At 36.8% G+C, this 14602-nt stretch overlaps 1 protein-coding gene across 1 annotated transcript in view; it reads right to left on the bottom strand.

Annotated features, from left to right (window-relative positions):
* LOC149285945 (myosin-IIIb-like) overlaps positions 1 to 14602 on the bottom strand; it is a 93843-nt gene that overhangs the window by 61888 nt on the left and 17353 nt on the right. The window contains exon 7 of the mRNA XM_089494666.1: positions 520 to 585. Coding sequence (XP_089350792.1) covers positions 520 to 585 — 66 coding nt within the window. The remainder of the gene's footprint in view (positions 1 to 519; positions 586 to 14602) is intronic.

Below are 14602 nucleotides of genomic sequence, written 5' to 3'. Positions count from 1 at the left end.
GAGCAGTCTAGATGTGAATCTTTTGGTTACAGTGCCTGGGCTGACCACAGCACCTACCTATAGAACTACAGAACAGAGGATATCTACGTATGTGATTACATATGTATTAATCGGGATTATTTCATGGGTGAGGTCAGTCTGACCGATACTTTTCCTACATATCAAATATTTTTTATTTAATAATTCATTTTGTGTGTAAATGCCCAGTAATGATTATCTCCAGGATTTTTTATTTAATAAATAATTCCGTGTGTAAATGCCCAGTAAAGATTATTTCTAGGATTCCTTTTATTAATAATTCATTTTATGTGTATATTCCCAGTAAAGATTATTTCTAGGATTTTTTTTATTAATTATTGATTTTGTTTGTATATGCCCAGTAAAGGTTATCTCCAGGATTTCCTACTATATGCATCTTTCTACGTGTGAAATGTTTATGCCGGTGGTTAGGTCACAAACCCTTTTACCGATATGTTAGGCTCTTATGGTCTATCAGTGGATTTTTTTCTTGCTACTTACTGTGAAATGAAGTGGCTAAATCCTCTGCACCATTTTTCAGGATGAAGTAAGGTTGGGGGAGGGTTTCTGGGGAAAAAAACAGACATTTAGCCGTGAGACTGTCTGCGGTATTTATAACACGTAGAAAATAGATTATTTAACTAGTCCGTTTTCACAAAGGTTGGAAGCACATTTGACAACACATATGGTTCCGCTAATAAATATTAATCCAATGCAAGATTTCTGAACAAATGTCTAATGATGTCATAGCAGAAGTATTGGCTTTGGACCATATATAAATAGACAACGTGGTTTATTCGCTAACAGTGAGACGTGGTGAATGGCTAATACTAATCTGGATCTGGAGAGGGTGAAAATTACCAATAGCATTAAAAATGACAATATTGAAAATAACAAAATGAAAAATAACATGTTACATCGATAATAGAAAGCAAAGAGGGCTCTACTCTTGTGAGCTTGCAATCTAATTTTCACTGTGAATGTAGTGTTTATTTACATGAAATATGTGTGAGATTTTCTCTTCTTCTTAGGGCTGGCCGTCCGAATCCCCCTTCTGCTCCATATAGAAGCCAAAGAAGGGGTGTGGTCATGTTAAGAGGCAGGGCTATTTGTGCACATGGGTGGGGCTACTCTAATTGGTCTTTAGAGGGTTAAGCTTCAGCTGAGCTCAATGTTGGTGCTAACTAGACTTGGGCACCAGGGGGCTCTTCGTGTTCGTCTTCGTGCTCGTCTTCGGGGGGGGGGGGGATCTTCGTATTTTCCGCGAATATTCGCCTGTTCCTGTCTTCCCTTCGGGCGAATATTCGTGGACATTCTTTGTGTTCGGTTTTTCTTCGTTTTCCCGGTTAAGGGGTAAATACGGGGTTAACGCAGCTCTGGCGCTAGGAGTTTAAATGTATGTATGAGCAACTCTATTGGTCGTCAGCAGGTGGCTCGTCTGCCATTGGTTGATGGCAGACGAGCCCCCTGCTGGTGACCAATAGGGTCGCTCGTACAGACTGTTAAACTCCTGGTGCCGTAACTTACCCGGCACATCCCACTGGTCTCCCTCCCTGTTCAATTAGTTAAATGTCCATACGAGCGACCAATAAAGTCGCTCGTATGGACATTTAACTAATTGAACAGTGAGGGAGACCAGTGGGATGTGCCGGGTAAGTTGCAGCATTGGGGTTTTAAAACCCCAATGCTGCAATTTACCCTGCAGATGCCACTGGAAATCCATAGGTTCGCTGTCAGGGGTTAACTTACAAAGACCGTGCGAGTGAGCCTATTGGTCACCTGCAGGGTCTTCCTCTGGCATCAACCAATTGGTTGATGCCAGAGGAAGACCCTGTAGGCGACCAATAGGCTCATTCGCACTGCCCTATAACCTGTGACGGTGAACCTGCGCATTTCCACTACCGGGAACTGCCGCGATGCCGCGAAGACAAGGTAAGTTAGAAGGGGGGGGGAATGGTAGACGAAGACGATCACGAAGATCTTCGTGGTGTGAGTCTTCGTCTTCGCCTACGTTTTACCGCCGCCGTCTTCTCTTCGGCGTGTCTTCGGAACGAACACGAAAACGCACTCTTCGTGTTCGTTTTCATGTTCGCCCGAAGACGAATGCACAAGTCTAGTGCTAACTAACATTTTAGCCCAAAACTAATTCTGTTGATGTTCCGATGCACCTAATAATAAAATAATGAACTCTCCAAAGTAAACCTCCTCCACTACCTGAAAATAATACCCATGAAAATAAATAAAGACGGTGAGAAGTGAGGATCCCCGAGAACCACAATGTGCGATAACTTATTCTGGTTGTGGAAAAAGTGTTTTCCATCGATTCTCCATTGTAGTTTTGATTAATTCAGAATGCTGAATTATGCATATACGACTGTGATATTTTTATATAATTATGCATTGATATGTAAGCGACCTTTAAATGGCAAAATGCTAGAAAATAAATATAAGATCTAAAATGTCCAGAGGAAACAATATTTAAAGGAAATTTGCTTGACTTGGCCTTTTGCCTATTTCCAAACATTTGTGTAACAGTTGAAAATAAGTTGGCCAAGCCAGCAGCTGGTAACTAAAACAGTTATTATTTTAAATGTTTTCATTTAAAAAAAAAATTGTATAGCATCCTGCGGATCAAATATTACTGATGTATCCTTTTATCAAGATAAATAAAATTTGCTGAAGGCAGGGTATTTGCTGTGAAGGGGAATGAATGGTTGGGGCAACCTTTAACCCACTCAACACCCTATGATGATACCGGAGAACCCTCTGGGATTGGTCCACCCCACAGCTCTACTCCTTATAGAAAGCATATGGGGCAGAGATGGTTTAGGGTGCATGCCAGGCCCAGTATATGCCCACTGAGTATAAAAACATCACGTAAGACCTCCTGAAATCCAGCCATTGGCCACAATTACATTGTTTGGTGGCTGCAGCCATAGGGGCCACCTAATCATCCCCAGTCCGGCCCTAGTGGGTGCAGCACTGGTAGATGTACATGTCTATGGCTGCCCCAGAGGCTATATTAAGGTTTGAGTATGTATGTATGTATGCCTATAATTAGGTTCTGTGTCTAGGACTGCTGCCCTACCCATCATATTAATAATAATAATCATCTACTTCCATATCATTAGTTACAAGGTACTTAGCTTGACTGAAAACTCTAAGAGAGAAAGTTTATTGTTTCCCAGATATGTTCTTCTAGATGTTATAAGTTATGAGTTGTATTTTCTGGAAGCCAGATAGTTTTATGTTAATTTTCAGGTATGTTTTCAAAGGGGTGATGGCATACTTAAAGGATCTGCAAAGGAGAAATTGCACTATTGCTAATGAATCAATGGGAAGGCGCTCTCCAAACATTCTGGGCTATGAGGCAATAGCCCAAAGAATTATGCAGAATGATGCCGAGGTGAGTAAGTGAGTATAACTGTACAGCAGATGGTCAATTTACTCAATGATTTCATGCTAATAATTAAGTTACTCTGAGAATTGTTTCTCAATCTATATGTAGATTATTATTCACAGGGAAGTAGACATCTGGAGGTAAATACCATTTAACCTTTCTATGTAACAGAGCATGACATCCATCATACGAAATGTGCATTGTAGCATTTTTACCCAATCCTTTGTAGCCATTTAAAACTAAATCCTAGTTGGTGTCCCCAAATCAGATTCATAAAAGATACTAAAATGATCATATATTATAAATGTGTGTTGAATAAAATGTAGCCAAGTGTATCTGAATGGGAAAAAATATAGTACTGCGCAAACATTTTAGGTAGGCATAAAACAATGCTGTAAAGAAGGAGGCTTTAAAAAAAATTTTAAGAGTTTTTTTTATCATTTAGCAAAATGCTAAGTGAGTGAACAGAAGACAAATCTTTGCCTTAAAAAAGCATAAATTCCTCTAGGTACACTTGCACAAAGTATTGAATAGGGCAGTGAACAGTGTAGATACTCATGTAGTCTATTAGCTAATAAGTGATTTTTTTCAATTTTATCTCAAAATTCTATATCAAACAGAAAATGGTAACTGTATTTGTCTAAACGTGTATAAATGTATTTATATTCTATATCTATACAGTTTTAATACAAAGTAGTCATATGAAAGTTCTGTCCATGGTGCTGAAATCCCAGGTTAATAATTTAGTTATTTACTTTTCAAGATTGAATAAACAAAGCAGACAATTAGGAGTATATAAATAAAGATATGTGTACAGAACTGGACTGCCCATCAGACAAACTGGGCAAGTGCCTGGTGGGCCAGTGGCTATATATATATATATATATATATATATATATATATATATATATATATATATATATATACTGTATATATGTGTGTGTGCGTGTAGTGCTATACTAAGTAGCAAGAGTTAATTGTTGGAGTCTCCTTTATGTACTACAGTAGAGTAAAATGAATGTGATTTGTTTCTGTCTCCAATGTACACAATACTTAAGAACTGAACTTTGACCTATTCCGGAGATTAAGATGTTTATATGCATATATTGTCACATTGTCAGATTTTGGAATCAGCGTATTTGTGTTTAGCTTATAGATAATAAAGTATTTATTATACTTGTGACAAAATAATTACCTTCTTAAAAAATCTATATAGCAATATGGATGATTTACTATAATGGAACAGATGGTATTAATGACTTGAATGTTTTTTTATTTGCAATTAATAATTTCTTTGCTTAATATACTGTATATACTCTGTACATAAATATTAAATATATTTTAACTCTCAGACCTTCTTATTTATACTTTTTAGTTATATATTTTATTAACGTATAGTCATTCTACATATATATATAGGATTCAGGTATTGTAACTTGTATGTAACATATTACATTGGAAGAAAGGTATAACCCGCTATAGAATATCAGTCTGACTCTATCCAACAATACAGTCTCATACAGAATACCGACACACTTTCTTCCGCACACTTTTACCATATCAGTGATTGAGGCAACAGCAATAGAGTGAGTGGCTGCTTCTCCCAAGACACTTGCTGAGACATTTAACAGTCATCCGCATACAAGCTGAATAATATATTAACATAATAGTATAATTATTATGTATAATTATATAATTATGATAATAACATAAGCCTGAGGGGGATGGGTCATACCGACTAAAACTTTTTGCCAATCGCAATATGTTTGACAGTTTTAATAGTCCTCCCCATAACCCCCTAGAATTTATATACCGCACCATCATCCATATTACCTAAAAAAGACCCAAACCCTGCTCACTTTTTTTTAATTAAAAGGTCTCATTGAGCTTTGATTATATATCCTGGACTGAATTCTATCAAGCTTAGCTAGGATGGATACATAAATATTTTAGGTTCTTCTTTATGGTCAGTCTAACAAAAATAATTATATTTCATTGGTGGTAATACGTCTCTCTGCAGATTACTAATAAAAAATGTCATGCTAATTAATCTCATTAGCAATACAAAAATACCACGTGCAAAGTAGTATTCCATTCTGCCATTACATTTTTTTCACTGTACTGCAAAAATTCAACCTATTTGACACCAAATTGTCCTTGAATTAACAGATGTTCAATTACCCAGTCAAATAGGCAGCCACATTCCATGTCTTTCTTATTTCTTACAAAAATGCTAACGCTGTGTGTTTAAAAACTGGATTCCAAAAACTTTTCTGTTACTCAATGCCATCTAACAGCTGAGTTACAAAAGTGCTGGTACTCGAGAAACAGGTATCGTGTGTTTATGGACTGATGGCGTTTTACTATGGCTCAAAACGGCTCTTATTTACAGCATACAAGAAATGACGACGCATTCAACGTTTGTAGAATAATTAAAACACAATTGTTCAAATAATAACATTGCGTTTTATTGCAATGAGTTCTTTTCTGTTGATTGCCTGTGAAAAAGTTAGTACATAAAATGATTACCTCCATATCATGCGACATTAATTGCAATTGTTGTCTATTGTCTGCTGTAATGCACTTTTTATATCTCCTTGGTGCATTATGGGTAATATGTATAAAGAGCATTTATGGGGCATGGTCATCTTAGTCTAAGGTTTGAAGTCTTAGCTTCAAAAATGACCTATTGTTGTGCTGAATGCACTGCCATGTTGGTTCTACATGCTTGAAATAGGGCTTACACCCCAAGGTATTTGCAATTATAGCTTTATGAAGGAGCTGCACGGTTATTAGTGCTAATAACACAATGGGTTTAAATAGAGATTGTTAAAACAGAGTCTAGAAAGATACCCCTGAAGTCATTGGGTTAAAGGGGTGAATGACTTCTGACAGTGCAGGATGGTACCCTCTTCCCCCATGGTTGGTGACAGGGGGATGTGCTGGCTTTGGGGGTGATGGGAACAGGGGCTGGTGGATACTAACTAAGTAACCCAACCACATGTGGCAGGGGATTCATATCTGCACCTGCGATTGGCTCTGGACGTACAGCTGATGGTGGAGGAGTTCCTGTGGGTGTTGGGTTCTACAAGTCATGTTGCAATGGTTACCAGTTAGAGTAAAGTTAAGTGGCGCTGTTTGGCAAATCTGCTCAGCCCGACCTATATTGACATTCATTTGTCAGAGTGTCTGGCTGGGATATAATGACTGAGTCATTCTATTGTTTCCCACAGGCAGTATGATAAGGAGTCAGAGTAGATAACAGAATTAGAACGCATACCAATGGCCAATATGCCGCTGCCTGAAAACATTATATTATACAAAGACTAGAACTGTTTTGAAAATGTATTTTTACCCTGATACTATGATACTAGTAATAAAAAATGGTGGGAGATTCACTGTAAAGATTTATTTTAGATGTAAGAGTTTCCGTTTCATATGGTATACCTAGATGCACTCATGCTAGGGGTTGCATTCCCTTATAGCTTGCAAAGATTTGTTTAGTTCTTGGGAATAATACAGCTTTTTTGTTATAACTACTTTGAGTACATTATGAAAAAATCGGGCAATATACTTATAAATAGAAAACGTATGCAATTCTAGAAGAAAGAGCTAAATTAGGAGCAATCAGCAGAAACATCCACTTATTATGCAGAGCTCCACAGCTCCAGCTTTTGGGCTTTGCCTAGTAAAGGAATTAAATTGCTCATCAATAATGGGATTTTTTTTGTAGATCTTTATTTATTTTCTGTCAATACGTGGACAGATATATGCTACATATTACTTTGGTGGTAAAAGTACTCCAGGTTTGAAACTGTGCTACGGCTGAGGTATTGTTACCATTCAGTCAATTTCAAAGTCACAGCTGGCAAGACAGAATGTGTCATCGTAGCACAATAAGAGCAATGGCATGGTTCATTGGCTGCCATGCGCTGTTCCATTAAGCAATCTGCCTAATTATACCCATACAGAAGTTAATAGTTTACAACACGCAGAATTCTATCTCGTTCGACCTCTAAAAACATTATGGTAAAAAACAGAGACATAAAATATAACATTGACATGAATCACATTTGTTTTTATTTACTTAGTTTAGCATGGTAATATAATCTCTCTGCATAATTCAGGGAAATCTGTGATCAACAGATTGTATAATCAGACCTTACAAAATCATTTCTAATAGGGAAATTAGCCGTTGCTCACCAACACCTGCCATCATTAGTCACTGCAGGCAAAAGCATGGGTTTACAAGCGGCTGGAGCTGTGATATATTCGGGAGAAATACACAGACGTTGTAAAGGATATGATATACGGATCCAACTCACTACATTTTTTTGTTCAAAGTATAATCAGGTTGCCATCTGTTAGGAAAAAGGTCTTTTCCAACAAATACGTACGTGCACTATTAACTTTTGTGGTTTTGAAGCTGTGATAAAATTCGACATCAGACTCTACAAAGGATGATATGTAAAGTACATCTGTGCACAGGCATTGACATTGTGTGCATGCATTTACACCTGTTCTCATACATCTACAGGACATCTGTAAAGAAGGTTTCTGGTTATATGTAAACCGGTTGGTGATCTCATACATGAGAATATTAAAAGCTATGTGTTGCACAATATAGGCTGATAAACTGGGCCTGATAAATAATAATAATAATAATAATTATTATTATTATTATTATTTTTAGTAGTAGTATATTTTATTTATACACAGCACTTCCTACAGTACATATGTTCAAAGGGTATGACAAAAGTAAAATTGACAGACTAAGAGAAACCGATACAATAGGTAATGAGGATCCTGCTCACAAGTTCACAACAATATATAGTCTGTTTGCATGTACAAGCATTGCTTATAGTAACTTACTATTACTTTTTATGTAAAATGTATAATATGGTTCCAAACATGGAAATAAAAAATGAAAAGTCATAGCAATTTTAGTATTAGAAACCCAAATACCGTACCAGCTACACAGTTATGTTGTTGTGCAAGTAAATGACATATTATAATATTGTAACAAACCATATTTTAAAAGTTTGAACAAGCCAGGGATGTTATTAATGAAATATTTACTTTATCTTTATTTGGTCACAGCATTGTTATTACCAAGAATGATCCATCTGTTTTTTTGTTTTTCAAATGTAGCGTATAGGAGGAACATAATCTGTTTATATTTTTTTATAACAATCCAAAAAATGTGTAATAGATATAAATATAGTATACATAAATATATCATATTTAAAATTATCAAGGCTCTTCACACGTAAAAGGTTGTTGTGTAGTAAATGAATATACATAATAAAGTAAATTCTTAGGTTTAACCTACAGAACATTAGACAGCAATTCTTTTCTTTGTGCTATGAAACTCATCATTAAGTGGCCACTTGACTTGTGCATTTGAAAGCAATCAGTGGCTTCGTATGTCCAAACTGGTGAATTGCATTAAAACCTAAGTAGCCAGACTTTATTCAAATCCTGTGCTAGTTGTTTACACTTTACAGCATTTTTTATCTACTGTGTCAAAGGAGAGTTTATGTAAAGAACAATATTTTTTGTCATCAAACCTCATGGTTTCCTGGTCTAAATATACTTTATCACCATCACTATGAAAGCCTGTTGCTGAGGGGTCTACATAAAGGTTGGGCAGAATCTCTGTTGTTGATCTATGTGCCCAGGGATGCTGATCTATATATTTATAGGCCATGATAATTGTGCTTAGATAGAAGCTAGTGGCTAGTGTGATATAAGTATGTTTGTGCTGGGTGTGCACAATGGTTTTAACTAGTAGAAGAATGAGGTCTAAAACTGCTGGTCGGCTTTCAGTCTTGGTGACATTTGTGTATTAGTGTGATCAAGAAAGCAATCTGAGAACAGACATATGGTAGAGCAATGTAAGGCCATAATGTCCACACTACAATCCACTCCTAAATTCAGAAATACACTATAAGGCTCTCCGTATATTAGCGATATCATGTAATGCCTTGCAAGGCTCTTATGCGTCATGGTACTCGTTCATCTGTCCTTTTTGGAACTCTAGACTTAGAAACATGGAATAGACTGACTTGGAAATGTCTTAGCAATCTGTAACCAGAAGTGTCCAAAGTACAACATTTTGCTTGACTTTTTAATGCCCTATCCTGGCAGCTTTTCAGGGTCACACCATCTCTTCCAAACCTGGGGATCGTTATATCTGCCTTTAATAGGAAATGGAGCAGGTCAGAAACCAGGTTCCTCTGGTCAGCTCCTGAAGCTCTACACCGATTGGCAGTCTACCGACATTGTCAATGCAGAGCAAGTGTATCATCTCTTTCCTTTCTCTATCCATTGCTGTGATCCCTCTGATTACTGGATTCCATTTACGTGCTTTACTGTATACCGTGTAGGGATTTCATACGCTTCAATTTATGACTGCTCTATGTACATGGATTTGTGCTTGACACAATTGTACATGAAGGAGCAAGCTTGTGTTAGAGAATCCTTGCAATTCTCCCTCTAGGATCCTTAAAGGACGCTTTAAAGTTTATGTTTTAATTCTGATTATAATGGATTTCATGATTTACATATGTACCTTTTTCATCTTTTATTTAGAATGCATTAAATACACAAGGACATGTACATGAGGGGCAGCTGAGTTCATTTTCTTATTTCAAGTTTTCTACTTTACAGAATCTCACGGTAAGACAGCATTGTAGTCATTGTAATTCATCTTACTCCAGTAAATTAGGTCACCCAAGTTGGACTTTGCAGAAAAGTGAAACTAAAATAGAAAAAAAATATTGTTCTTAAGAGAAAAGAGAACTTTCTATGGAGAATGTTCTGCTCTGTAGCTTTTGGATTATCTTTGACTTTTTGCTTGAATATTGCAATTCACAGGCCACTGGTCCTGGGTATGTTCTGCAGCTGCAAAGTTTCATTAGCCCTTTTCAGAGTTTGACAAGGCATCATTTTCTTTTGTCATTTCTTTTGTGAGTTTCCCTTTCAATTTTGACAGATACAAGAAAAATCCACAACAGCAATAGCTCTGGAATTGGGTGAATTAACTGAGTTTGAACTTTGCCGCACTGGCCAGTTTAGAAAATGTATGGAATTCAATGGCCTAAATGCAGTTGATGAAACGACCAAAATAATTGAGGAATAAACATTCAATAACCATTAGATATGTGCAAATGGTTCAGACTCATTTTTCAGGTTGTTTTTGGCCAATTTGTTTTCAGGCAACATTCGATTCAGCTGAAAATTCGGAGGGTATTTTTAATTTGGAAACAAAATTCATTGCCCGGTGTCCACTTTCACTCTTCCTCATATTCTCACTCTCTCACACTCTCATTCTCGTTCACCACTTCCTCTTTTGGATCTTCTTCATCTTCTATCCCTTCTCTTCTATCTTCAATTGGCTATCTTTGTCCACATCTCCGCAGACATAACCCCATGGGAATTTCTGCTAAAATGGCTGTGCTTCCAGTGACGTCCTCTCCTAATCGTCTAATGAGAGGAGAGGAAGTCATTGAAAGTGCCATCCTTTTGCCCTAAGGTGAACTTAGGGCAAAATGATAGGGCTTTCCGTGACATCCTAAGACAGTAAGACATCCTAAGACAATAAGAGACAGAAGTAATTCTGTGTTAATTTATGCAAATACTGTCTCCATGTTTGTCTCCTACACAAAAAAGTATTGTGTTTTCCTCTTTAAAATGTTAGACATATTCCTTATAATTTCAATGATAGGCTATGCTTATTCTGAATTCTAATGCCCCAATATTCTAACCTGAACAAAGGGTTTAAAGCTCAAGCATAGGTGGAGGGTGATCTGAGAATCCATGAAGCTAATTATTTTTCACCGATTGTTTAGCATATGTTTAGCATTTAGCATAGTGACAAAGAACGTGGCTGATGAAAAAAGGTGGGTGGACCGTACAGCAAAGACCCTACATTTCCAAGGCCTTTACAATATTCTAGAGCTTTGTTGTGAATGCCCAAATGCCAATATGCCAATGGCAGTATAAGAGGCAAAGTTAGAATATAGCACTGACTGCAACATGGTTTACCAAGGGTTCCTCAGGGTATCGTGAAAATAACCGGTTAAGCTGTTTAAACCACAATAAGTTAATATTATGTAGAATTTAGCACCGCAAAAGCAAGAAGCTATGTGATAATGTTGTACTGGTGACACTTTGCATTTAAAGTGTATAGTATGTTCTGGGTATGGTATTGACATATGTGTCACAAGAGATTGAACACCAGTAAATTTGTGTCAAAAGAGTAGCTTCATCGGAGGTTCTGAGAAACTATAGATGTTTTGTCGGCAGTTTAATAAATGCTTATGCAAATTTACAAATATACTTACCTGTCTTGTCTCGAGGACTAACAAACCAAGCACAATAAAGGAAAGAAAAAAAACATTTGTCTTCCATCTAATGAACACGACACAAACACAATACTTTACTGGCCGATATATTGACCCAATTAATATGAATATCAAAAATGCTATTTCATTGTGGCCAATCATCTCAAATTTACTCATTTACATCGTCCTTCCAAATAATAAAAAAAATAGGATTATAAAGGGCATTTCTTATAACACAGAAAGGATATTTCCCATGTATGCTTTATACTGGTATTTTATGCTGTGCCAAAGCTTTCAATAAATGTTAAGATGGGAAACCAATTATGGTTTCCTAGGTGATAAAACAGGGATGGAAATTACACATAATTGCTGCTGTTTCATAGTTTCCAAGGATACAGAGTACCTAAAATAATTGTAATTTTGAGTGCCCCTACTTATCGAAAATTCCTTTTTTTTCCAAAGAGGCTTGGAGCTAAAATGAGTGAAACCACCTCAATACCTCTTGCATTCACTTGCACCGATGTATGTTTTTATTGCAACATGTCTGATTTCAGTTCATTAATCAAAAATATTTAACCCTTGGGCACTGATGGCTAATGCATTGCCAAGATCTCTATTACTTAAAGGGGAACTGTCAAATTTCAGATGATCCCAATTCTAAGTTACCGTTACCAGATCTATATGGCAGGGCTGCATTGTGCGTATTGGTGCGCTGTAGGATGCAATTTTATGTGTCCTGGAGGGACATTTGCCCCCTAGGCTGGTCTGATTAAATGATTTTAAGTATTATGGATAGGACTAGATATTGCACATGGAATATTATGTCTGCCCAAATGTTCCACTTGGCTGGTTTGGCCCATGGGCTGAAAACTGCCAGCCCTGCCCTGTATGTATGATCAGTTAAAGAAGCAATCTCCTTATTCTTTTTTTGTATTTCAACTTACACCAATGAATCATGTTATTTTTTTTTTACTTTAGTATTAATTAAAGAATTGCCTTTGTTATATTCCGGGTTGCTGTATGTTGGCCATTTTGCTGTTGCATCACATGTAAACCAATCCCTTACCTCAAGGCATTGCTGATAGTAAATGCAAACGTGTTTTAAAACAGTTTTTCTGACACCCATAGAGAGTGAAAAAGGTTTCTTAAATGTCTCTGTGTTTTAAGAGGGAATAGGAAACAATATGTCTGCTATTTCCTAAACATACAATTCATGTTTTGCGTTACTGAAACAGCCTCTTTAAACATCATAATTTCTGCCAAAACCCCGCAGTTTTGCAGATCTGTCCATCCTAGAAGCTAAAAACTTCCCACATTTGTGAATACCATAGCCAAAATTAGAATATAGCTACAAGGAAACCATATGCCAGTTACTACGTATGCCCCGATTAAATCAATAATGTTATTGTTAGATAAAAACACACTGTCCATTAGTAGTTAACTTGTTTAACTGTATTGGCCTTGGTGATTTAAGTAATAGACCTTTCCAAAGAATGGAGACATTGTTTAAGTGTAACCTTCACTAATATAGTGGGAAAGGGTGATGTGCAGATGTGTATAGTGCCAAGGCTATGGCCAACAAACACAGACAAAATGTTGGATATGATCTGATGGATGGGACGTGGGGTTTGGTTAAATACGTGTAATATAAACTGTCCAACCAAAAAGTGTTACTAATCGCAGCATCAGTCAGTGAGGGTAACAGCAGATTGTATACCTTGACCGTACAACCAGTAATAGATTATTTCCCTATTTACAAAATCGCATGTGACCGAGAAACAATATGCCTTGTGTATGTTGACTATTTGTTTATCATCCAGTCTGTGTTAACAAAGAACAAAATCCTCTTTTGGTTTTGGCCAAGGACCTTAACAGGATATTAATAAAAACATTAATGCCCCCACCGACAAGGTACTGCTCATCTGATAGATTCACATGGTCATCCAATTCTGTTTCTATACAAAAGGAATCACAGATCTCAGGGCCACAATGGATATTATAAAACCTTGGTGGGTGCCATCAAGAAAAGGGGAACCTTTACTTGGCTCGACACTGTAGCCAATGACATATACATACAAACCAGGGTATAGCTGGCAACAATGGGCAGCATTTAGCCCCGTGGTTACATACTGTTTATTCGGTGTAGAATTGGCAGCAGACATCATCTATTTTTTCCATACATGTATATATCAGGACGGATCTTATATTCCTTGTTTTTGTCTTCATTGCCTGCATTCTACACCACTGTAGATTATATATATATATATATATATATATATATATATATATATATAAAAGCATTTTTATTTTTCTGAATGGTTAGTTCATTTATAAACACATTTGGTGTCTTCTCCCAAAGATTGATCGCACATTAAGTAGGAAACTGATAATATTTGCATAGGAATTCTCGCAGATCACAGACGATCAAACATTTTCCCTTCTATTGACATTCAATTTTCTCAAGACGTCAAAACTGCTCAGGTATTTTTGTGTGCAGAAGTGTTCCTTGACTGAAATAGCACCGAAATATTCCCAGAAGGGTAGCACTGATTATTTTCAACAAAATTATAAGCCTCGGGATATGCAGAGTCGGTACGTCAAGTACTCGGCATCCTGCTGGGAAAAGGAAAATTATAGAACCAACAGTCTGCTAGTGAAGTACAGTATATGTCGACAGAGAAAAACAGTATCATGACAGCTTGTACCTGTATTCCGAACGCTGACAACGCGACGTTAACCCCTAAATGCTACAGTGCATTTGGCATTTAAAGCGTCAACGTCAAGTGTATTTTAATACAACTGATCAATCCATTTCACTAACTGTAATATATAGACA

Source organism: Sceloporus occidentalis, unplaced genomic scaffold, assembly GCF_023333645.1.
Source record: "Sceloporus occidentalis isolate IW3139 unplaced genomic scaffold, rSceOcc1.0.p SCAF_74, whole genome shotgun sequence".
Taxonomy (NCBI): Eukaryota; Metazoa; Chordata; class Lepidosauria; order Squamata; family Phrynosomatidae; genus Sceloporus; species Sceloporus occidentalis.
The sequence above is the reverse complement of the archived record's forward strand: the minus strand, read 5'-3'. Positions and strand labels throughout refer to the sequence as shown.